General features: G+C 43.7%; 5 protein-coding genes across 6 annotated transcripts; 2 read left to right on the plus strand and 3 right to left on the minus strand.

The window, feature by feature from the left end:
- Positions 1-327: 327 nt before the first annotated feature.
- On the minus strand, positions 328-2,325 carry gdpgp1 (GDP-D-glucose phosphorylase 1). Of its 2 annotated transcripts, none has more exons than XM_079162525.1 (2): positions 2,189-2,325; positions 328-1,576 (listed from the first exon to the last, which is right to left on the minus strand). In XM_079162525.1, exons 1-2 carry the CDS (start codon positions 2,202-2,204, stop codon positions 492-494), a joined length of 1,101 nt encoding a protein of 366 aa, XP_079018651.1. In that variant the 5' UTR covers positions 2,205-2,325; the 3' UTR covers positions 328-491. The 2 variants fall into 2 exon arrangements, with proteins under 2 accessions (XP_079018651.1, XP_079018652.1); XM_079162526.1 differs by having other exon boundaries at positions 328-1,573; positions 2,189-2,321.
- Positions 2,326-2,956: 631 nt separating this feature from the next.
- Positions 2,957-11,155, plus strand: LOC306698704 (titin-like). The gene is made up of 4 exons (XM_079163157.1): positions 2,957-3,083; positions 3,544-3,658; positions 3,990-10,256; positions 10,454-11,155. Exons 1-4 carry the CDS (start codon positions 3,063-3,065, stop codon positions 10,486-10,488), a joined length of 6,438 nt encoding a protein of 2,145 aa, XP_079019283.1. The 5' UTR covers positions 2,957-3,062; the 3' UTR covers positions 10,489-11,155.
- A 342-nt stretch (positions 11,156-11,497) lies between these two features.
- cib1 (calcium and integrin binding 1 (calmyrin)) lies at positions 11,498-13,388 on the plus strand. The gene is made up of 7 exons (XM_079162498.1): positions 11,498-11,639; positions 12,029-12,063; positions 12,173-12,272; positions 12,417-12,570; positions 12,646-12,764; positions 12,892-12,980; positions 13,082-13,388. The coding sequence occupies exons 1-7, from the start codon at positions 11,589-11,591 to the stop codon at positions 13,101-13,103; spliced, it is 570 nt and encodes a 189-aa protein (XP_079018624.1). The 5' UTR covers positions 11,498-11,588; the 3' UTR covers positions 13,104-13,388.
- On the minus strand, positions 13,079-15,767 carry rccd1 (RCC1 domain containing 1). The gene is made up of 8 exons (XM_079162497.1): positions 15,562-15,767; positions 15,233-15,442; positions 14,980-15,145; positions 14,774-14,895; positions 14,588-14,692; positions 13,858-14,013; positions 13,745-13,774; positions 13,079-13,613 (listed from the first exon to the last, which is right to left on the minus strand). Exons 1-8 carry the CDS (start codon positions 15,764-15,766, stop codon positions 13,456-13,458), a joined length of 1,152 nt encoding a protein of 383 aa, XP_079018623.1. The 5' UTR covers position 15,767; the 3' UTR covers positions 13,079-13,455.
- A 577-nt stretch (positions 15,768-16,344) lies between these two features.
- Positions 16,345-22,060, minus strand: unc45a (unc-45 myosin chaperone A). The gene is made up of 19 exons (XM_079163723.1): positions 21,924-22,060; positions 21,616-21,808; positions 21,190-21,365; positions 20,991-21,080; positions 20,717-20,884; positions 20,363-20,531; positions 20,079-20,249; positions 19,828-19,999; positions 19,366-19,666; positions 19,170-19,264; positions 18,882-19,023; positions 18,539-18,679; positions 18,226-18,353; positions 18,081-18,147; positions 17,875-17,988; positions 17,669-17,784; positions 17,310-17,427; positions 17,077-17,232; positions 16,345-16,958 (listed from the first exon to the last, which is right to left on the minus strand). Exons 1-19 carry the CDS (start codon positions 21,945-21,947, stop codon positions 16,671-16,673), a joined length of 2,829 nt encoding a protein of 942 aa, XP_079019849.1. The 5' UTR covers positions 21,948-22,060; the 3' UTR covers positions 16,345-16,670.
- Between the last annotated feature and the right edge of the window lie 1,376 nt (positions 22,061-23,436).

Raw genomic sequence — 23,436 nt, forward strand, 5'->3', positions numbered from 1 at the left:
AGATTATTTACACCTGTGCTTTTCCCAGTGCTGACACGTCAACATGTTTTCTGAGAGAGATATATAGTGAAGCTCTCACACACACACGTCTTGCCACACACACACACACACACACACACACACACACACACACACACACACACACACACACACACACACACACACACACACACACACACACACACACACACACACACACACACACACACACACACACACACTTATAATTTCAAATAAAATGCTTTGAAACTAGTTTAATACAGCACATCCTTTAGTCCATTAAATGTATTCTCATGGATAAATATATTTATGTAAGAATGATGTGTGCACATCCAATGTTGTATTTAGACCAGATGCAGGAAAGATTCAGTATAGCCCCCAAAGCATAATCCAGTGTAAAGATACTCATTTTCTTCATTGATTAACCTAAACACATTGTGAATGTGTAGCTTCTAAACTGGTTGATTTAAAAAGGCTTTCGCGTCCATACTTTATAAATCCGTCAAATGACGAGTGAGCTGCTGTTCCAACGTGTGAAACTGTGGATCAGGCAGAAGATAGCTCTGGATGATATCCGTTACATCTTTCTCAGAGATGAACTCGTAGTCCTTCTTGTTCTTAAAGGGTAAATGTCCGGCGAGCTCACAGAGAGCAACATTGAAGGCAGATTCCTCTTTGGCCCCGAAGCTCGATGTTCTCGGCCATACAGCGATACGAACACCTTTTCTTGAACAGTGACCTTTTTCGTTCCGTGTGCGATCGCAGGGCGGACATCCTCTCGTCAGGAACAGATTGTGAGCGATATTACCGTCCACAAGAAAGTCTGTGACTTGACAGATGGCTTCGGCAACCTTCTCCACCGTCTCCGATTCTGTGTAAAACAAAAAGCCTGCGGGAAAGTCCAACAAGCCGTAAAATCCCCTTTCAGGAACCAGAGGCTTGACCGGCATAGATTCTATCTTGAGCTCATGATCCAGGTAATACCCATGTAGGTGTAAGTGATTGACAGACGCAAATGCTCCCAGACTATTGAACCCCACACGGAAGCCAGGATCGGAGCTCAGGAGCACGGATTCAATACCAACCTGGATGGCAAAGCTCGTCATGACCTGTGGGAAACAGCGTGACGGCTCCGGAACAAAGAGACAATGGCCAAACTCCAACGGGCTGACATTGACCAGCACAACCATCCTGCAGAGTTCATGTGACTGTCCCTTTCCTCCCTCAACGCCCTTTATCATCTCAAATAGGACTTCTTCCGGATTGATTTTGTTGAAATTAAACTGCTTGCCGTTGAACTCCTGCTGAATGCTAAGTATCTCCTGAGGCTTTCTTCTCTCCACTCCTCTTTCAATATTCAGCTGGGCCACATAGCCATACGGGCCCGGCAGGATCCGTGTTTGTAAATCCCCCAGATGGTAACGGAAGAGGCCCCTGTTCATCCTGTCCGTCCAGCCGGCTCGGATGGTCGTGTCAAACTTTGTTGCCGGTGACGCAAACCCAAGTCTGCTCCGATGCACATCCGCGACAAAGTCCTGGTTGCTGTACACAAGCTGGAGCGGCATGGTTGGATCTGCTGGTGAACAGAGAGGCAGAGAGGCCTTTTAGGTGTCATTCTGCTGAATCATCAGAAACAGAGCCGGGTCACATGGCCACCAATAAAGAGTATTGGTTGATCTGCCCATGATTTTACTGATAAATTAATCAATTGTATAGTCAATAAAATGTCAAAAAATGTCCATCGAAATTTTCCAAAGCTCAGGTTGACATATCTAAAAAAAGAAATACTTGTTTTGTCAGACAAATGGCCCCACAACCCAGTTTAGTAATCCTTATAGATACTTTAGTACGAGTAACAATACCACACTGTGAAAATACTCAATTACAAGTAAATGTCAAAGTCAAAGTACAAGTGCTTAAATATTATCAGTAAAATGTACTTTAAGTATCAAATGTAAAAGTACTCATAATACTGACCCCAGCGAGTGTTTTACTTTTATTGGATTATAACAAATATAGGAATATATTTTACGCACAAAACACATGGTGAATTTATAAAACATGCATTGTTATCATATTTTCATCATATGTGATGTACAGAAAATTATAGTCTGCAAAGTAACTCTAGCTGTTAAGACAATTGTAGTCTGAATTTCCCTCTGAATTGTAGCGGACCAACTCTACTCACCTTCTTGTTTTGACATTACATCACTTAAATTCAGCGTCTAGAGACAAAAGGCGGATTAAACGCCTTTTAGAAAGCACTACTCGCATTTGAATGTTTCGTTTTTCATTCAGTGTTTTCCTTGCACCGGCATGCTAAGGGCTAGCTTCACTGGTTAAACGTGTTCTTCTTCGTTGGTGTTTAATGGTGTGTTTCCGTTTCATATTTTCAGAATAAATGTTTCTATCAAATTTGTATTTGCATCATCTCAGTTACCACATTAAAAGAAAAATACTTTATATTAACAATAGTGTATTTACATGCTTATTATTTAATATTTTTTACATTTTAATAATTTAAAACGTCCTTTGGTAATGAAAGGGGCAGAAGAGATTGCAGGTTATTCCTTCCAAACCGTTATAAACATAGCTTGAGTAAATGTACTCAGTTAAATTCAACCACTGCCTCTACCATAGTGTTGTAGTGGCTGAACATTTGTTTAGAAAGGCTCTTGTGCACCTAATAAATCCACACATACAACCCAACTAACACACACACACACACACACACACACAAACAAAGCTATTTTAGAGGACATCTAAACTGTAAAGCCAAATGGTATGTGGACAATATTTTACTGATGAGCATGTTTCCAGTTTTTCCCAGCTGATCCATTCAGGCTCAAGGAACTTCGAAAGAATGAGCAGCTGGCCAATCAGGCATCATGGTTATTTTAGTCTCTGCATGCACATTTTGGAGATAAAGCAAGCAGTGGCTGGCAGAGTTGTTAAAGTCTGCCACAGAGTTTGAGGGCTCATCACGGTCGACAACTAAACTATCTGGATTTTGAATTCACATTTAATTTCTCATACATAAATAAGGACAAGTGAGAGAAACGATGGAAGCCAGCAACAACGAAGTAAGTTCCGTAAGCAATGATACCTTAAAAGTTATTGAAACATAGTACAGAGAGAGATGATGGCACCTAACAATTACTTGTTGATTTTTCATTTGTTTGTGTTCCTTACTAAAGTGAAATGATTTAAACCTTGTGAGAGCTTTAAGAGTTAAAAAATAATAGAGTTGTGTGTGTTCTGGTGGAACAGATGGCTAAGCCATGCCTCTAGTTATTTTTACACCATCAACAGTTTCTGTTACCAACACATGACATTCACTATGATAACATTCTAGCTTGTTTAAAACTATTTTGTTTAGATCCTTTTGTGATTAAATATGTGTAGCATTTGTTTCTAAATGGTTTGTAACTAAACAACATAAGTCTTAGAAAAAAAGGAAATAAAGAAATGTGTTGCCCTGATTGTTTCAGCTGGTCGTTAATTTCATTTTCACTGACAGTTTTGTTCCACTCTGTTTTGTAGGCGGGAAAAAAAGCAGAAGATAAAGCTCACACTCTAAATATAAATATGACAACAGATACTGATGCAGAGTTCACAGCAGAGGATTCTCAGTCACCCCTGACAGTCATTGTGCAAGGTATGTCATGCCTGTGGGGAACAAGCAGTATAAGACTCATAAATAATGTGTAATAAAATAAAATAATTGTTATGTTTTTGAGGCTTTCGTCAGCTCCAGGAGTAGCTCCAGCAATTTTCTGAAAAGTTAGAATAGAAAATTAAATAAGTTATCCATATTTTAACATGGGTTTACTCACCAGATTAATGTTTGCTCAAATGCATTTAAAAAGCCACATAGATTGATTTGGCTTATCCGGTACCACATGGATTTGTAATAATTAGTCTGACTCTGCACAAGGGATCCTATCTAATGTTCCATGTATGTGATGCTTTTCCCCACCTCACACCAGGTCAGCCTGCCATCTCTGCAGAGAATGGAGAGCCCAACTCCGAGGTCCAACCTGGCCCTGTCACAGATAAGGAAAACGCTATTAAGCCAAAACTTCAGATAACTTTTGGCACATTTACTGTCAAGAATGGTGAAGATCTGAAAGTAGAGATCCCAGTGGTTGGGCACCCAGCACCAAAGATTGAATGGAAAAAAGATGGTCAGGCAGTCAAAGAGACATCAAGGCTAGAGGTTTCAAATACCTCCTCATTAACAGTTCTTCATATCAGACATGCGGCCAGGGAGCACTCTGGTCAATACTCTATCACAGCAAGCAACAGTGCTGGAAAACAAACAGGAGAAATCACTGTGGTTGTTCTTGAAAAGCCAGACCAACCCGCAGGGCCCATGAGGATTGATGAGATCAGTTCTGACTACGTTGTCATTTCCTGGGAGCCACCAGAATACACAGGAGGCTGTCAGCTGGATAACTACATAGTGGAGAAACGGGAAACTCTAAGCACAGAATGGCAGACTGTGTCAGCAACGACAGTACGAACCACAATCAAAGTCACCAAACTGAAGACAGGAAATGAATACCAATTCAGAGTGTTTGCAGAAAATAGGCACGGAAAGAGTACTGCAATCACTTCTCCTATTGTAATTGCAAAATATCCTTTTAATGTGCCCACTGCTCCTGGCACCCCCTTTGTGTCCACAGTGGCAAAGTACAGCATGGTGGTTGAATGGGAGCCTCCAGCAGAACATGGAGGCAGCCCCGTCATCGGCTATCACCTTGAACGCAAAGAGAAGAACAGCATTTTATGGACCAAGCTGAACAAACACGTTATACCCGACGCTCGTTTCAAAACAAGTGGACTGGAGGAAGGGATTGAGTATGAATTCAGAGTCTTTGCTGAGAATATTGCTGGACTCGGCCCATCTAGCAAGATATCTGAATGCTATGTGGCAAGAGACCCCTGTGATCCACCTGGGAAACCTGAAGCTGTTGTCATTACGAGAGAGAACATCACACTTCAGTGGGCAAAACCCAGGTATGATGGTGGAAGCACCATTACAGGCTACGTTGTTGAAAAGAGGGAGCTCCCAGATGGCAGATGGATGAAGGCAAACTTCACCAATGTTATTGAGAATCAGTTCACAGTCACAGGTCTGACAGGAGGCCAAAGTTATGAGTTTAGAGTAACTGCTAAGAATGGTGCTGGTGTTTGGAGCACACCTTCAGAAAGTGTAACCATCATCGCACAGGATGTTATTGAAGGACCCACAGCGTTCATTGATCCAAAGTTCAAGAGTACAACTGTTGTTCAAGCTGGTGAAACATTCGTCATTGATGCAGATTACTTTGGGAAGCCCCTACCTGCAGTAACGTGGTTGAAGAATGGAAAAGAAATTGACAAAGTCACACAGAGAACAGAGGTTAAAAACACCCTCACGCATACAACTCTGACGGTCAGGGACTGTACACGAGCGGATGGGGGACACTTTGTCTTGAGCCTCAGTAACATGGGTGGAACTACATCTATCCCTGTTATTGTAAAGGTCCTGGATAGACCTGGTCCTCCAGATGGAGCTCTGACGGTGAAAGTTGTCAGTGCAGAGAAGTGTAATCTTCACTGGAACCTCCCTTTAAATGATGGTGGTGCCAGTGTTTCCCACTACATCATTGAAAAAAGGGAGACCAGCCGTGTTACATGGACAGGGGTTGAGCCTCACGTTGAAGCTGTCAGTTACAAAGTGACAAAACTGGTGCCTGGTAAAGAGTACATATTCAGAATTGCTGCAGTGAATAAATTTGGTGTTGGCGAATTTCTGGAATCAGACCCCTTCATTGCACAAAACCCTTTTACTACACCTAGTGCACCTTCTACCCCTACAGCCAGCGTTGTGACTGGTGACTCTATAGTACTATCATGGGAAAGACCTGAGACAGACGGAGGCTCAGAAATTGATGGCTACATCCTTGAGAAATGTGACAAAGAAGGTGTCAGGTGGACTAAATGCAACAAAAGAAGACTAAATGACTTGCGCTTTCGATGCACAGGACTTGCTGAGGGACATTACTATCAGTTTAGAGTATTGGCAGAGAATGCTGCTGGTGTTGGTCCACCCAGTGAGCCAAGTGAGTATATAAAAGTATGTGAAGCTACTTACCCACCTGGCCCCCCTACCAACCCCAAAGTGGCAGACTATTCAAGCAGTACGGTGTCTCTGACCTGGTCAAAGCCCATCTATGATGGTGGAGCAGCCGTCAGTGGATTTGCCGTTGAGATGAAAGAAGCAGCAGAAGACGAGTGGATCGCATGTACACCGAGCACAGGTGTAGAGGACACTAACTACACCGTGAAGAGATTGAGAGAAAATGCAAAGTACAATTTTCGTATAGGTGCGATGAATGCCGCTGGAGTTGGGGAGTATGCGGCTCTACCTGGGTCTGTGGTACCTGCTGAGAAACTGGAGGCACCTGAGATTGAGTTGGACACTACCTTGAGGAAAATTGTCAGTGTTCGAGCCTGTTCCACATTACGTCTCCTAGTTACCATCAGAGGAAGGCCAGAGCCTGAGGTTAGATGGTCAAAGGAAGGCGGCACTGTCAGTGAGCGCGCTCAAATTGAGGTCACAGGCACCTACACAGAGTTATTGATCGAGAATGTCAACAGAAACAACTCAGGAAAATATGTGTTGACTGCCGAGAACTGCAGTGGCTCTAAATCTGCATTCATCAATGTCAGAGTGTTGGACTCTCCTAGCGCACCGACAAACCTGGAGGTAAAGGATGCAAAGAGGGACTCTGTGTTAATCTCCTGGGAGGCACCTCTCATTGACGGAGGAGCAAAGATTTCGCACTACATCGTAGAAAAGCGAGAGGAGGCCAGGAAGGCATTCACCAGCGTCTGCAGCAACTGTGTGAGAAACTCATACAAGATTGACAACCTCCAGGAAGGGAGCTTCTATTATTTCCGAGTTCTGGCTGTGAATGAGTTTGGCACTGGACTGCCAGCAGAGACCACCGAGGCTGTTAAATTGTCTGAGGCTCCTCTGCCTCCTGGCAAAATCACACTCAGTGATGTTACATGCAATAGTGCAAGACTCTCTTGGGAGAAGCCTGAACATGATGGAGGAAGCAAAATCACATGTTATATTGTAGAAATGCAGGCTAAGGGAGATGACACATGGACAATGTGTTCGGAGGGTAAAGCGCTGGAAGCGACTATTAATGTGCTGACAAAGGGAAAGGAGTATTTCTTTAGAGTGAGTGCTGTGAATGAAAAGGGAAAAAGTGAACCAAAGTCCGTTTTGGCACCTGTTGAAGTAAAGGATACCAGTGCTGAGCCCATTTTTAATTTGCTGTCCAAGACATTCAGTGTGAAGGCAGGAAATGATTTAAAGATTGATGTTCCATTCAAGGGTGTACCAACGCCAACAGTAGCCTGGAAGAAAGATGGCAACTTGCTGAAAGAGACAAGCAGAGTGAATGTGCACACATCTGACACATCATGTCAGATCATTATCAAAGACGCAACCAGAATAGATGCTGGCATGTATGAGGCGACCCTAACCAACTCGACTGGAACCACATCTGCGGAAATCTCTGTCAGTGTGTTTGAAAAACCGGGACCACCTAGTGAACTCAGTGTGGATGAAGTTAGTGCTGACTTTATGTCTTTGTCGTGGCAGCCCCCACATTACACCGGCGGATGTCAAATCAGTAATTATGTTGTTGAGAAGAGAGAAACAGGCAGCACAATATGGCAGAATATGTCAGCGACGGTTGCCAGAACATCAATGAAGATTGCGCGTTTGACACAGGGCACTGAATATCAGTTTCGTGTTGCTGCGGAGAATCGCTACGGCAAAAGCCACTTTGTTGAGTCTGACCCTGTTGTTGCACAGTATCCCTTTAAGCCCCCTGGTCCACCAACCTATCTCCGTATTGTTAGTGCCTCAAAGTCCGTCATGGTGGTTGCATGGAGCAAGCCAGACAGTGACGGTGGTAGCCCTATTATTGGTTATCATATTGAATGCAAAGATCAAAGCAGTATTTTGTGGTCAAAGTTAAACAGAAACCCGGTGACTGAGAACCAGTTCAAGGTAACAAGTGTTGAAGAAGGTCTGATATACGAGTTCAGGGTCTGTGCTGAGAATATGGCTGGTGTTGGACCATGCAGTAAGGCATCCGAGCCTGTAGCAGCAAGAGACCAGTGCGATCCCCCACACAACTTCACAGTCACCAATATAACTAACAGCTCAGTTTCCCTCTCTTGGGACAAACCAGAATATGATGGTGGGGCTAAAATTACTGGGTACATTGTTGAGCGCAAAGAGCTGCCAGATAGTTGCTGGCTTAAGTGCAACTTTACCAACCTACTGGACACCTTCTTGGAAGTGACTGGCCTCTCAGAAGGTGAACAGTATGATTTTCGTGTGATTGCAAAGAATGCCGTTGAGCTCTTCAGTGCGCCCTCTGAAACCACCGGACCTGTTACGGTACAGCATGATGTGGAGCCACCCAAGATTACCTTGGAGGACAAATTTAGACAGGTGGTGGTTGTCAAAGCAGGAGAACTCCTAAGAATAGATGCTGACATCTCTGGCCGCCCCAACCCTACAGTGTTTTGGTTGAAAAATGGTAGAAATATCGGCACCAAGGGACGGGTTGAGATAACCGCAACAAAGACGCATACCTCTCTACTGATCAGAGAAAGTGTGAGGAAAGACTCCGGACAGTATATTCTGACCCTACAGAGTACAGGTGGTACCACATCTAAGGCAATCACCTGCAAGGTTCTGGACAGACCCGGCCCACCTGCTGGACCTCTAGAAGTTTCTGGAGTCTCAGCAGAGAAATGCACCCTGTCATGGGGCCCCCCGCATGAGACTGGAGGAGCTGAGATCATCCACTACATTGTAGAGAAGTGTGAAACCAGCCGCGTAGCGTGGACCCTTTTGTACGGTGACATGGTGGCAACTACCTGCAAAATAACCAAGCTACTCAAAGGAAATGAATACCTGTTTAGGGTGAGAGCAGTGAACAAATATGGGGATGGTGAGATTTTGGAAAGTGAGCCCATCAAGGCCATGGATCCCTTTACCATTCCATCTGCTCCGACTGATGTTGAGGTCACAAGTGCAACCATCGAAGCTATGACTATCTGCTGGAAGAGACCTGCCTCTGATGGCGGTAGCCGCATCAGCGGTTACATCATCGAGAAGAGGGAGAAGCAGGGTGTCCGTTGGGTTCGTGTTAACAAGAAGCCTGTCTATGACCTACGAGTCAAAGCCTCCGGCCTGTACGAGGGATGCGAGTATGAATTCAGAGTCTTTGCTGAGAATACTGCGGGCCTAAGTGAACCCAGTCTCCCGTGCTCACTCACTCTGGCAGACGATCCAAAGTTTCTAGCCTCCCCGCCTGCAAAACCCACCATAATCGATTCATCCAGGTCTTCCATCACTCTGTCATGGAACAAGCCGCTGTTTGATGGTGGAGCAGCAGTAACCGGGTACAAAGTTGAATTCAGAAAATCAGCAGAAGACGACTGGACTGTTGGTGTTCAGAACACAGATAAAACAGAGTTTACAGTAACTGGACTCACATCAGGGATGGAATATGCTTTTATTGTCAGATCCATAAACAAGATAGGCATCAGCGAGCCCAGTCCTGAAACAGATCCTGAAGTGGTCATGGAGAGAGAGGAGGAGCCCAGGTTTGATATTGGCGCAGATATTAGGAAGACCCTGCTTGTTAAAGATGGCAGCTCCTTCACTTTGACTGTGCCTTTCACAGGCAAGCCTGTTCCTAGTGTGACATGGGACAAACTAGATGTAGATCTGAGAGTCAGAGGAATGATCAACACCAGCACCTCCGTCACCTCTATCACACTGGAAGGAGCGACACGCGATGACTCCGGCAAATATGTAGTCAAACTGCAAAACGTTGCTGGATCTGCCTCTTTGATGCTGAATGTGAGGGTTTTGGATTCACCTGGTCCACCAACTCATGTAGCAGTTAAAGATGTGACCAAGAACTCTGCCACTGTTACCTGGGACATCCCCGAAAATGAGGGAGGAGCCCCTGTCAAGAACTACCTTGTAGATATACGGGACATCAGCAGACAAGGGTGGACAAGGCTCACAGGCAAATGCCGCCGGCTGTCCTACAAGGTGGCTGACCTGGAGGAGGGCGGGATCTACTTCTTCAGAGTCACCGGGGAAAACGAGTACGGGACTGGTGTTTCAGCTGAGACCAAGGAGGGAACGAAAATGACAGGTACAATCTGTGAAGACAAAACATAACAGATGTTATATTTAAAAAAAGTCCAATTATTGTGATGGGATTAGAGCTTAAGTAGGATGTAAAAGATCTTAGATAACAATTAGATACAATAAGCATTTCAACTTCTTTCACTTTTTGCACATTATCCTATTTCCTGCATTAAGAATATTTCTTCTTTTTTTTTTTTCCAGATACATCAGATTGGGAGACAAATCCAGGAGCCTAGCTCCTCTTCTTTCCGGAGTTGAAGCAACCATCTTCTGATCTTCCTGTCAAGATCCTCGTCTATATTTCTCATCTTCACTCAGTATTGTTCAGAAAAATTAGTTCGCAAATGCTCAGTGAATTAATGCATTTCCAGAATTTGTGGGTTTTGTGGATATATGATTACGTACAGTATATTTTTTACATTTTTGTAAACTAGAAAGCATTATGATTTAATTTTTTAGAAGAAAATGCATCGTTTTTTTGGTTCAAACAATAACAACAACAACGATGAAATGTATCCTGTTTGTTGCAAATCTATTATGAAATGAAGATGTTTAGAACAGTTATTGGAGTTTTACTTTGGATTTGTTATGGGACGTGGGCATGAGGAAATTTCCAAATAATACAAACAAGACAAGATTAATAAATCAAGTTGAACAAAACAAATAAATAAATAAGAGCAGTTATGGAAAGATTTACTGTTTTAGGCCCACTTTAAAATTTGAGGTAAAAGACTGAAACTCCACTCAAGTATTTCCATTTTGTAAAGACTATAGTTCATACAGGTCAATAGTAAGACATCATTACTGTTTCTTTAGATTGTAACCTTTTTTATGTTGTGGTATACTGAAGTACAGTAGTTATGGGACAGGTGGTAGCCCTTTTTGTGAATACAATAAAAGGTAGCATCCAAAGTACTCTGTTGCATGTCTTTCATTATGTTTCTCTCCCCTTGTTTCTTGCCACCTCTCAAACTTTCCCACTTGAGTAAAGGTAGAAATGCCCCAAAAATACTTTTAAAAAGGAGAAAGAACATGTAATCAGTGGCAATCGAATTGAAAACAAGCGGGCCTTTTTTTATACATGCAAACTGTTTCAAAATAAAGCTACTGTAGGATGAACAAGTTATAACGACACAGGTGAGCTCGAGCGGTCACCTGTCACCTGTCCGCCTGTCTGGACACGTGCTGTTTGCAAGTACGTCACTATGGAAACCGTCACGTAGCCAAATACAGGAAAGGGAATGATACCGGAAGTAAGCGGAGTAAAAAAAAGAAGTCGTTCGGTGGGTAACTCTTTACAACAACAAAAGTACAGCTTCGAGTCGAAATTTTCCAAATGGGCACTACGGCGAGTCAACTTGGGAAGGATTTGCTCTCAGAATATCAAGTAAGTGTCCAAAGATAATTCTTAAAAAAGCAAATAGTATACATCGTAATGAGGGTTCCTGTTAACCGAGTGGCTAAAGTTGAGCATTTGTTTTTACGCCCCGTGATAAAAGTAGCGTAGCTATGTTAGTCTAAAGTTTTAAGGCAGAAGAAAACAATCAGCTAGAGCCTTAGTGTCATTAGAAGTCACGTTTCAGTATGATTTACTCACTGCGCTAATGACCGCTTAATATTACCACACTTTTTATCACGCTTATATCAATACAGTGAAAGCTAATGTTGCTAATATTATAATGTCAGGCTGGGTTATGAGAAATAAGACGTTTGTGTTATGAGAAAGTATTGTTTCAGGTGATCTGTGACTGATCATCATTCCACTTTAACTCTTAGGAGCTGACATTCTTGACGAAACAAGAAATTCTTCTGTAAGTACAGCTGCATGCTATTTTACAAATGTGTTTTTTTTAAAGAGCATTGGAATCAACCCAGCACTGCTTATTGAAATCCATGACTAAGCTGTTTTTGTTTGTTTAGTGCACACAAGAGATTCGCTGAACTGCTCACAAAAGATGAGAAAGACCTTCCAAACACCAGATTATCAATGGAGAGGGTTCTCACTCTGCCAGAGCTCAAGGTGAGAACAAAGCAGAATAAACATGGGCCCTTCATGGGCATTCTCGTTGCATGACTAAGACATGTCCTGTGCTGTGTGTGTTCTGGGGGAAGTGCTTCACGTCCTGATAAACCATACTGACCCTTGTACTTGTTCCTGGCACAGTCCAACCCTTTCAGAGAAAGAATCTGCCATGTTTTCTCAACATCCGAATACAAAGATGGAAGCCTCACATTTGAGGACTTTCTGGATCTCCTGAGTGCCTTCAGCGACTCTGCTACCATGGAAATCAAATCCCACTATGCATTCCGTATATTTGGTAAATACGTTGACTGGTTAGTAATGATATCTTTAAGGTTATGAATCTGTGTAATAAGCATATTCTTATTTCCAGACTTTGATGATGATGGAACTCTTGATGGTGGCGATCTGGAGAAGCTAGTCAACCGCCTGACTGGCGAGACAGATGACACGAGACTGACCAACGATGAAATGAGACAGCTCATCAGCAATGTGAGTCCACTAAGCCTTCTGCTCCTTAAAGATGTAGTGAGGGAGACTAGGTGGTTCAAACAGCCTGTGGTTGGTACACTGGTGTGTGTGAGTGTGTAACAGTTATTTCCTTTTGTATGTTTTTCAGATTCTTGAAGAGTCCGACATCGACAAGGATGGAACCGTGAACCTCTCTGAGTTTCAGCACGTCATTTCAAGATCACCAGATTTTGTCAGGTGACTAAAAATCTAAATTGCTGCCGTCACTGACGTGTACTTTACTCAGCACAATTATGTTCACGCCTAACTGCTCCTGTTGCATTTTGATTTCTCCACAGTTCTTTTAAGATTGTGCTGTGAAGACCTCTAGCGGGCTGTGGAAATACATCTACTTTTAACTCTCAAATGGTGTTTAATTTTCAAATAGAACAATTTTAGAGATTTGCCTTAAATTATATTTACCTGTGGATTTTATTGCCTTAACTATGCATCCTTTTGTGAAACATAAAACCTGTGATTTTTTTATTTCTATAAAGAAAATGTAAAATATTTCCCAAAAGTGCTCATTTATGAAGTTGCTTGTTTTAACATACACAAATAAGAACTTGTATATCACAAAATAAATTCAGTCTTTTGTTCTGATAATTTACACTTCCTGGTATGTTGTCCAAAGTCCAGTGTCCACGTTTATCAAGGGGATCCCATCATATTTTTAAGAGCAAGCTACTTCCTCCTTGACGACAGCAGCAAAAGTGTTCCATGCCCCGCACACTACGTCAGTCACATGCATCTGCTGCTCCCGGAAGAACTCCACCCGCTGGGGCTCATCCGAACTGACCAAAGTCTGCTGTCCAAGTTGGCCATAGTCACCTGAAATGGTGATAGAGGGAAAGATGGACAGGGTAAGTTCAACACATACTTTAGTTGTGCTCTAAGCACACTGATGAATTAAGATGGTACAGGGAAAGTGCTATAAAGGATGTAACACAGTTCAAACTTACCCCAGCCCCAAGTGTAGAGGTCCCCTGTGGCTGAAATAAGAAAATACGAGATAAAGATGACTGCCAAGAACAAGTGCATCAGTATACAACCATTGTAAAGTGTGGTTTCTTACTCGTTACTGCAGCTGTGTGGCGGCATCCACAGCTGACCGTTCTGATTTCACATGAGGGAGTGATGTCCAGCAGAGCCGGGAATGCCTGGATTGATATGAAAACCTCTTCATGTTTCTCTCCCTCTGGAGGCTCCTCAGCCGGAGAAGTGCCGGCATCTGGAGACATAGTGCTCCTGTTCAGTATGGTCAATGTTACAGTTCTTACCACTTATAAGTAAAGCGTTTACCATACTATCTATACATTTAAATAGTTTGGGATTTGGGAGAGAGCACAGAGTACAATAGAGCTTGATGGCATTTAGTTTATGGTGCTTAAAAATGCCAGAAACACATTGTAAAAGATACGACAGTGAATCCTAATAGTGAACATATTTCCCTGTTGTTTAGAGTTAACCAATTAGCAAGAAGCTATGCAATGAGATAATAAGCTACTGGGGAAAAAATATTTAGAATACATGTAGTGTATTTATTAAAAATAATTAAATTATAAAATAGCTATAACTTTGGGATTCTGTCTAGGCCAGCAGAGAAGGCTTTGCTGGCCCTGACGGCCCACCACTGTGAAACACAAACTATGCAGCTGAGTGCAGTGTATTGGGGGTGAGGTGCGCCTCAGCATTGATAGATAGCGCTGTGGGTAAAAATAAATATGAGTTTGATTGTGTTTTTGGGTGAAACGTCCCTTCACTGTATTTCTTAAAAACCTACTCCGATAGTAAAACAGATTTACCTGCTTGTTGGCTACTTTGCTGCTGCAGTGCTTTCCTCAGACCTCGTGATGGAAGTCCAAGCTGGCCACTTTCATTCCAGCCCCACACATAGAGATCTCCCCCGTCTGAAGAAAAAGGTCATTTGAGTTTTAATTTTTTTTGAAGGCATAACTCTTTTCACTGCCAACATCTTGTAAGACACTTACCACTGATACAGACGGAGTGCCAGCTTCCTGTAGCTACACAGCTCATGGTCATCCCCCAGAGGGCCTCCACTACCCTGGGCTCCTCCTCAGAGGCGAGGCCTCCGTGCCCCAACTGACCATGGCTGTCAAATAAACACACACAATAGATCAAGATATGCATGAGTATGTTTTTTCTCGGATTCCCACTAGACAGATATTAGGTCTACCTGCCCAGTCCCCAGGTGTACACAGCTCCAGAGGCACTGAGGAGGACGGCGTGCTCTGAACTGAGAGCCAGACTCTTGGCTCTCAGCTGTGGTGACAGGGAGCGGTAGAGGGGCGGAGTCGTGGCGATGTAACCCCCAGGGACCAACGGGAGATCCACGGAGGGTCCTGGAAAGCAGCAAGAAGTGCACCGTTCAGCCAATTATCACATTACACATTCTAGTACCAGTCATATGAGATGATGATTTAAATTACCAGAGCCCTCTGGGTATGTTTGTATTGCCATGCTCCACGAGGGAGTCTTCTCTTCCTTCTGCAGATCCCAGGACTCCAGTCTGTCTGAGAAAGCGAGGGTCAAGTACGACTCACTGATGAGGGCGTCTTTACAGCCGCGGCTCTCTTTCACAGGGAGCGCGTTACATGACTCACTGGAGACGAACCCTGCTAGGGACACACCGCTGTCACCTAATAGACAGGGAACATGACGCATACATGAGTCAATATCTATGCAAAGAGCGTGGTATTATAGACGCATGGAACAAGTAGTCTCAAACGAGAAGTATTTGAGTCTCTATTAGACTTACTATCCAAATGCAAAGATGCTCTTCGACTCCAACTTGCTCTTATTTCAGTCTTCAAGCAGCAGTCACGTCTGTCCACCTGACCGGAAAGCTCTGTCGGTTTACTCACTTTGACTTGCTTAGCACTGTCGCTACATTCTCCTTTTATCAGTTCCTCGTGGACATGTATTTGTCCAAATGCGTTAAAGCCAAATCCGAACCACGGCATTGGAAACTCTTTGCGCCGCGCTGAGACGTGCGACGCAGTTGTCCGCAAAGTTTGAACACTGGTGTACGTAGCACCGGGATGTACTGCGCATGCGCCGCAGTGTTGTTGCAAAGCGACTTGGGTGACAGGAACGTGACAAGACAATTCAGGTTCAGAGGTTTTATTCAGTCAAAACTAGAAAACGACCAACCATACAACACTGAGAATGTAGTGGAGTGATAATAAAAAAAACATTCAAAACAAAAACACGCAATTATGTGAATGAAATGATTTTGTATTTGGTGTTTATGCATTTCCTGCAAAAAGTGTGTGTTAATGCCGAAAGCTGCTGCATCAGAATTCATACTAAATATAGCAGTGTGTATAAAATGTAAAATAAAGACTACGTCTTTTCGGGAATAATCATGACACAAAGAAAAACATTTGCTAATATCAAAGAATGGCGATCTTTAGTAAAGAATGTTTAGAGTAGCCTTATTGGTCTCCAAGTCGAACAGACTTGGTGGTGGTCCATCATCATACAGTGCACAGAAAGGATTGATTTTCTAACCCAAAACATGATCTTTTCTTAAACCTAAGCAGGTAGGTTTGTTGCCTAAACCTAAAAGGAGATTTCTGGTAGAAAGCCCTTTCTCTGTGTGCACATGGGCAAACTTTTTAGATTTAGATTTTTTACAATTTAGATGAATAAAATGAGTGGAAAGGTAATAGGAAATTTACTACCCTTCTTCTGTTTACTGCTTTTCACAGCTTTTGGTTAAGACATGTGAGCATTTCAGGGTCGGCTTGTACCCATCCAGACCAAAACTGAGTTAGTGGAATGATTTCACTGGTCCCACATAAAACTCAAACTAAAGCACTTTAACATTACCAGGAGGCACATTCACACGCTGCAGCTGTGTTTTCAGGGTTCAGTCCCTTTGCCCTTTTCTCTCCCTTCCCCGTTCATGATGATGCTGTACTCCACGGCCTTGTCCAGACAGCTCTGGGCTATCTTAGAAACAGGCACCGGCGTGCCCTCTCCACCCTTGGCCAAGACAGAAAGTATCTCCAGAGCTTCACTCTCCATGATCGTCTCAGCCAGACTCTTCTCCGCCTGCATCATGTTGTGAACGATGACCACTCCGCGGTGGCGCAGGTCGGATATTTCACAGAGCAATAGCGACTGGATAATCTCCAGCCAGTGGGTTGTCTGAGAAGAGAAGAGGAAGTAATGTCAGCTTGAATGGAGAAATGAATCGTTGCAGTGTGCCACAGTGCTGAGGTGATGGATGTGTGGGTGCAGTGAGTCGCTGCAGTGGTCTGCTTACTGTTCCAGGGATGCGTGCACAGAGCTCAGGCTGCTCAGCGGTCAGCATGGCCAGAGTTCCCGCAGCAGCTTTCCGCAGCCTCTCGTCGTCCTCTCCGCTGTAGAGCACAAGCAGCTTCAGGCGATCGTTCCCTGTGGCCAGGTACATCTTCTGCACCTGAGGACGCACCGCTTTTAAATCAAATTTTCAACATATGTGTGCCATACGATCATCTCTGGATATATGCGTCTTACCTCTGTGCTTAAAACCAGATTACACATGCACTCTGTGGCAGAAGCTCGGACCAGGTCGTGCTCCTCAAACATGTAGCCTTCAATTTTTGGGACTGCCTTCTCCTTTATGATCTTTTGTCTGTGAAATAACATGTGATCAATACAAGCAGATACGCTAAACGCTGATACAGAACTGTTATGTCATAACAAAAGATGTATTATAAAAAGGATCCTGCGTGTTTAACCATAAAAATGAAGGTAGATAAGAAGGGAAACAAAAGAAGTAAAGTGAGCTCTGGTTTCGGCATACTAGCAGGTTATGTCCCGTTACAATTGTTGTGTACATGTGTTCTTATGGGAGATTCCCCCTAGTGGCCAACCTGAGTCTTTCACTGATGCCGGCCAAGTTGGTAAGAGCCATGAGTGCCTCGAAGTTCTGCAGCAGGGTGCATTCAAGACACAGAAGACTGACAAGGGGGCGCACCATCTCATAGATCTGACAACAGAAAGTTAGACACGGTTAGGAAAAGGTCTTTAAGTTTGTTGGTTTTAACTGAGGAGGCTTTTTGTAGCATGCAATTCTTACCCGTTCTCCTGGGAAGGCAATCTCTGGGTTCGATGTGATGGTTATTTTCGCCAGGGCTTGTGCTGCTTTGATTTTACCTAAATCTGTGTTGTCAGATGCCAGTGGGATCAAAGCCTATGAAGGAAAACAGTCAAAACATATCATGTAAACCTACAGAAGTAAGGTGTTTAGATCAGTGTGCAGGCTAAACAGTCAGGGTGTTCTACCTTTCCTCCACCCTGTGCCACCACTGTGCCTCTGTCTTCCTGCCGTTCCACCAAAGCCAAGAAGACCCTGTTGTGAGAAATGGCATGAACAGAAAGTCTACAGAGAGAACAGTGAATGAAAAAGACTTGACTGCCTTTTTCCTACCTGGCGATACAGTCTCTACAAGCGTCAGTGAGGGTGGGAGTTTCCTGTTTGACCATACACACCAACGCAGACACCACACCACTCTCCAGCAGCTTCCCCAGTCTTTTCTCCACGTAGGAAGGTGCATCCTGACACATGGAAAGACAGACAGGTGCATGTAGAACAATCTCGAAAAAGAAATACGGATGTAAAGTCGTTTTGAAAAACACCATAAGAAACCGGGAGAGTAGTAGAGCTACTTGAAGTAATATCATGCGGCGTTTGTGTGCAGCAAATGTAGCGCCATGTGAAAAATTAAGAATTTAAATGGCACCTTGGGGTGCTCCTCAGGCACGTGCTGCTTTGCATACTTGGCCAGCTCCAGCATCTGAGGGTCTGGCTTCTCCACTTCATAGCTGTTGGTGCAGTTCACTAATGTGGAGCCCACAGCAAAGAGCACCGTCTTATCCTCAGACTGCAGGAACACAAAGAAAAACAAGGTTGTCAACACTACAAAAGGGTTTTGTGTATATTATTATAGTGGTCAAATACTACACACAAATACATATTAAAATAGTCACTAATATGCTCTTCTGAGAGGAACTGACTTCATATTTGCCCCGTGTTGTCCATGTGTCACAAGTATTAAAGCCTCCAATTACAATCATCAGTCAAACCTTTGCTAGCTCAAACATGGCCAGGAGAGCGTTCTTGTCTTCCACCAAGTCCTCCTTTACATCGGCATCAAAAGTGAGGTAGGCGAGGCCTTCCACAGACCAGCGGCGGGAGGTTGGGGGCAGAGACTCATTACACAGCCACCTAAAAGAGAAAGAGATACAGCTTGCTTCTTATTATACCTTTATTGATGCATTATCTGTCGTTTTTAAAATCAGGTTATGCAACAATGTGGACCAGACACATTTCTCTTAATCTATACACATGCTAAGGATTAAAAACAAACATACTTCCTGCACTGCTTGGCGAGCTTTAACGTGGATCCCTCTGCAAACTGCTTCATGCTGAAGTCTGTCCCTCCAGCTGACCCAAGCTTGCACAAACCCTGCGTAATAACCATCAGAGCACCACATGTAAATTCTCTTCACTTAGAGATGTCCTTTTCTCCGACGGTTTGAGATAAATATACTTCTGCGCAGCACTTACCACGAGAGCTCTCACGCGTATCCTGTCATTCTCGCTCTTCTTGTAGAGGTCCTTCAGGAGAGCCACGCCGTTGGCTGTGATGAAGGAGGCTCTCTTTGCCTTGCCGGCCGCATGGATTAGAGTCTCCACCGCTACCTGCTGGTGTGTCACATCTTCGGAAGCACACAGAGAGATCACCGCATCCATCATTCCCGACATCTCCAGAGTTCTGTTACCCACGTCGCTCGGCCCTTGGAGGAGCACCGACACGGTCTGCATGGCTCGCATCTTGCCGCCGAGGCCATGTCGGCTAAAATGTTGCCTAACCAGAAAGAAAAATGGCAGAAAAGCAAGCTAGTTAAAGAATGCCACTGTTTGGCTTATAGCCTGTATTAAGGATTTTTTTTTTACCCGTTCATAAATTATTGCAGAATGAAGCTGCTCAAGTCACAGAAACATCGGAAGTTTCGCTGGTCAACTCACTGTACATATTCTTCACATAGCTTGTTGAAATTCTCCCTCTCTGCGTCGCTCTTCAGGTCGTCGTAGAGTTTGCTGAGTAAGACGGAGCAGCTCATGTGGGAGTTGTCTGTCAGAGGCGGTCCTTCTGAGAGCTCAGGGACTGTCCCAGCCACCTCCAGGATTTTTTTCAGTCCTGCAGGAGAACAAGGAGTTCACTAATCTGAAAAGAAAAATGTGAGAAAGTCTCCATTAAGTGCAGGTGTGTTTCATACCCTGGTCTATCACCCATAACGCGAGGGAGTTATCTGGGTTTTTGTAGGACTTGCGGGGAACTTGTTTGACCAGGAGGTTGATGGCGCTGTCTCTGCCCGGCCCCGACACATTAGATGCCGGCAACATTTCCATGAGGTGGCGCAGCATTGAGCGCAGCTCCTTGGAGGGTTCTGTGTTAAATTCACACAGTCAATAACGGACAGAAAGCCGATACACACAAATAAATTCTTACTTTCATGTGTGTTCAACTCTAAATATAAACATGATCAGAATCCAAACTCACCAGGAAGTATGGCTTCATCTTTCCCTCTGATCTCTTTATTCATGCCCTCCGTCAGAGCCTCAAACATCACCTGCAGTAGGTGGCAGGCAGCCAGAGACACAGTGGAGGCTCCCGCTCCCATTACTGCACAAAGCTGCTCCATCCCCAGCTCATTCACTATAGCCATGGTCTGGGGACATAACAGTGGATGTCAGTAACAAGCAGTAAAGGATGGAAGTAAAATGAACAAATTAGAAATAAGAGGGCCATCGCTGTGGGTACACGTCTTGTTTTAAGAAACAAAATACAAGTTAAAAAAAAAAGGACTTTGAAGATGATGTAGTAAGTAACTTTAGAGGGAACTGTCCCACTTACTCTGGACTGATGCCCTGTGCACAACCCAACCAGGGTCCTCAGTGCAGAAAGGACAACATCCTCCTGCTTTGACTGAAGAAGTTTCTGAATCAGCTTCACTCCATCGTTACGGAAGATCTGCTCAGCTCCTGCGTCTTCTCGAGACAATACCACGAGATTCTGAGCAGCCTGGAATTTTTTAATGGAAGACACATTTTTGGTGCAATACAACTTTACAGATGGATCAAGATGAAATGAACACAACTCATGTTCCTGCCTTCTGAGTTGGCCTTACCTTTTGTCGATCCGAGTCTTTTGCAGATGCATCGAGGAGAAGTGAGAACATTTGCTTCACACGAGCATCTGTGGAGTTCAGTTGCACCGACTAAACGGTAAGAGGAAAAAAATAAATAAAACTAATTAGCAACCGTTTCTTCAGGGTACCGTTTCAAAAACAAGACAAACCTCCCTCAAATCCACTCAAAACACATCACCTTCTGCTGGATCTGTGCTCCCAGCTGCCTGAGCAGATCATTGAAGGCTTTGTTTTGGGGCTCCAGCTGGGCACACCTCTGAGCATCCAGGAACGCCTGATCAAGCCGAGAGAGTTTCTGGAAAGCCTGAGCTCTCCGAAACCTGGCTTTCACATCGCCCGGGTCAGCATCGAGAGCTGAAAGGAGCGACAGACACGACATTCAATATCACTGTGTACATACATCCATAAAGCTCAAGACAGGATCCAGGTTAGGGGGAAGCTACAGCCCAGCAGGTATCTGGATGGATATACATCATTGCAGGTACAAGTAGGCTTAATTGTGTATTTAGGGGAAGTGTCCCTTAATTTAAACGTTGATTAAAACGTGCCTTTGTACTCAATGATCTATGAACTCTACAACATTCTGGGCAGTGATTGATCCCACCTTTGGAGGCATCAGCCTCTGCCTTGGTGTACTCCTCCTGTTTCAGGTAGCAGGCAGAGCGGTTGCGGTACAGAACAGCCTTCTCTGCTTGGCTGTCACTCCGCTTTATTGCTTTGGTGTAACAGCAGACAGCGCCCCGAACGTCTCCTGCCTTGAAAAGGTTGTTCCCGTCCTCCTTCAGGGCTGCAGAGTCCTGAGTTAAACACAAGAAAAAGTAGGCAAAAAGGGCTCAGGATGACAGAAATGGATGAAATCTGCTAAGCTAAAAGAAAAGAATAGGGCTACGTAGCTAACTACTGTGGTCTTACCTTTTCGTTTTCACTCGCACTCATCTTCAAAGTGTAATACACAATACAGCGTAACTTAGTGTGGCGAATATGCAGTTTAATTGTACTCTACTTGGTCACAAACACCGCTAACTTCAGTCAAACATGTTACATCTTGCTACGCTTCCGGGTGTCCGGAGCAAGTTGATGACGTTTCGCTAGCGGCCCCGCCCCTCCCCTCACGCGCTATTACCATAAAAGGAAGAAGGGAGCCAGAGCACAGTCTGTCTCCATCTCTTCTTTATTTGGTTACATTTTCATTCTGTGGCTTTCTCCAGTCCACACAGATCAAGCCTCTTGTGATAAAAGAAGAGAACTAGCACTTCAGGTTATTGCTGCACACACAACCTAGAAAGTTGCTGTTATTAATGGTCTTAAAAGATCTAATACAAATCATTAAATTATTCATTAACCTTTAATAAAGATCATATATGCCTAATGTAAAAACATGGCACCATGTTTGGTTAAATTTATAGTTTAAGAAGCCGAACGGACCACTAAACCAAGCACACAAGACTTTATTACACTGGATAAAATGTACAATCATACAGTACTACAAACATACAACGCCTCTACAACACAACACAAATCCACTAATCCACATATATTAAACCAATGGAGACCTAACTAGTAGCTACTGCTGCCTGACAAATATAGTGGATATAAGCTTGCACAAAATGGAAACACTCAAATAAAGTGCTTGTACATCAGAGCACTGTACGCCAAAACCACAAGACACCAGAACAGCTTCTTTCTGATGAACAATTAATCAGACATACTGCACTTCCATTTGCACTATCACCACCATTTGCACTAATATCCCAAATCCATTGTCCATTGTCATTGTTGTTGTTCTTTATGTTCATATATATTCTTCGATATTTATATTGTACATAGTTAAATGTTAAATGTTTATGCTTATTTTCTCTGTTCTACTTTGTTGTCTTTAATGTCCTTGTTTTTAATATTGTTCTTGTTTATTTGTATATTCTATGTATGTATGTTGAGAGCAATGTGTAAACTGGAGTCAAATGCGTACGCATACATGGCCAATAAAGCTGATTCTGAAATTCATACACCTCAGTATCCCTGAAGGGGGCTGGATTCGTACTCACTTTTTTGAGTAAATGCAAAAATGACATTGCATTTTGAGCCTCGACATGTGATATTCAAAACGTATGGTTGCATTTGCACAGTTTAAAACCACAAAAGGACCTGTCCTGGTATGGTATTACCTGCATTAGTCACCCGGGGACTCTCATTTACCAGGACAGCCAAGCACCATTGTTGTGCTTACTCTGTTGCTGTGGAGACAGGGTGGTTCCCTTTGGGATTTGTGCTCAGGTGCACCTGTTCAGACTCTTATATTACCACTGCAGCTTTGTGACTTTAGAAGAATATCCAGCAAGTTGGAATATATTTCCTCAGGGCTGGGCTTATTGTGAGACCTCATACATACCAGATCCACAGGATATCCACAAGACTCAGCAACAAC

Source organism: Pholis gunnellus (assembly GCF_910591455.1).
Source record: "Pholis gunnellus genome assembly, chromosome: 7".
NCBI classification, from domain to species: domain Eukaryota; kingdom Metazoa; phylum Chordata; class Actinopteri; order Perciformes; family Pholidae; genus Pholis; species Pholis gunnellus.

Excerpts from the sequence above, each read along its gene's own strand:
- LOC306698704 (XM_079163157.1), top strand. The coding sequence starts at position 3,063 with ATGGAAGCCAGCAACAACGAA. Across the intron at positions 3,659-3,989 it reads CCTGACAGTCATTGTGCAAG|GTCAGCCTGCCATCTCTGCA; the intron begins GTATGTCATGCC and ends ACCTCACACCAG. Across the intron at positions 10,257-10,453 it reads GGAGGGAACGAAAATGACAG|ATACATCAGATTGGGAGACA; the intron begins GTACAATCTGTG and ends TTTTTTTTCCAG.
- cib1 (XM_079162498.1), top strand. The coding sequence starts at position 11,589 with ATGGGCACTACGGCGAGTCAACTTGGGAAGGATTTGCTCTCAGAATAT. Across the intron at positions 12,064-12,172 it reads ACGAAACAAGAAATTCTTCT|TGCACACAAGAGATTCGCTG; the intron begins GTAAGTACAGCT and ends TTGTTTGTTTAG. Across the intron at positions 12,981-13,081 it reads AGATCACCAGATTTTGTCAG|TTCTTTTAAGATTGTGCTGT; the intron begins GTGACTAAAAAT and ends ATTTCTCCACAG.
- rccd1 (XM_079162497.1), bottom strand. The coding sequence starts at position 15,766 with ATGCCGTGGTTCGGATTTGGCTTTAACGCATTTGGACAAATACATGTC. Across the intron at positions 15,443-15,561 it reads AGCATCTTTGCATTTGGATA|GTGACAGCGGTGTGTCCCTA; the intron begins GTAAGTCTAATA and ends CCTGTCTATTAG. Across the intron at positions 14,896-14,979 it reads TACACCTGGGGACTGGGCAG|CCATGGTCAGTTGGGGCACG; the intron begins GTAGACCTAATA and ends TTTATTTGACAG.
- unc45a (XM_079163723.1), bottom strand. The coding sequence starts at position 21,947 with ATGAGTGCGAGTGAAAACGAAAAG. Across the intron at positions 20,000-20,078 it reads GTTATGGGTGATAGACCAGG|GACTGAAAAAAATCCTGGAG; the intron begins GTATGAAACACA and ends GTTCTCCTGCAG. Across the intron at positions 18,148-18,225 it reads TGTAGAGACTGTATCGCCAG|GGTCTTCTTGGCTTTGGTGG; the intron begins GTAGGAAAAAGG and ends TTCTCACAACAG.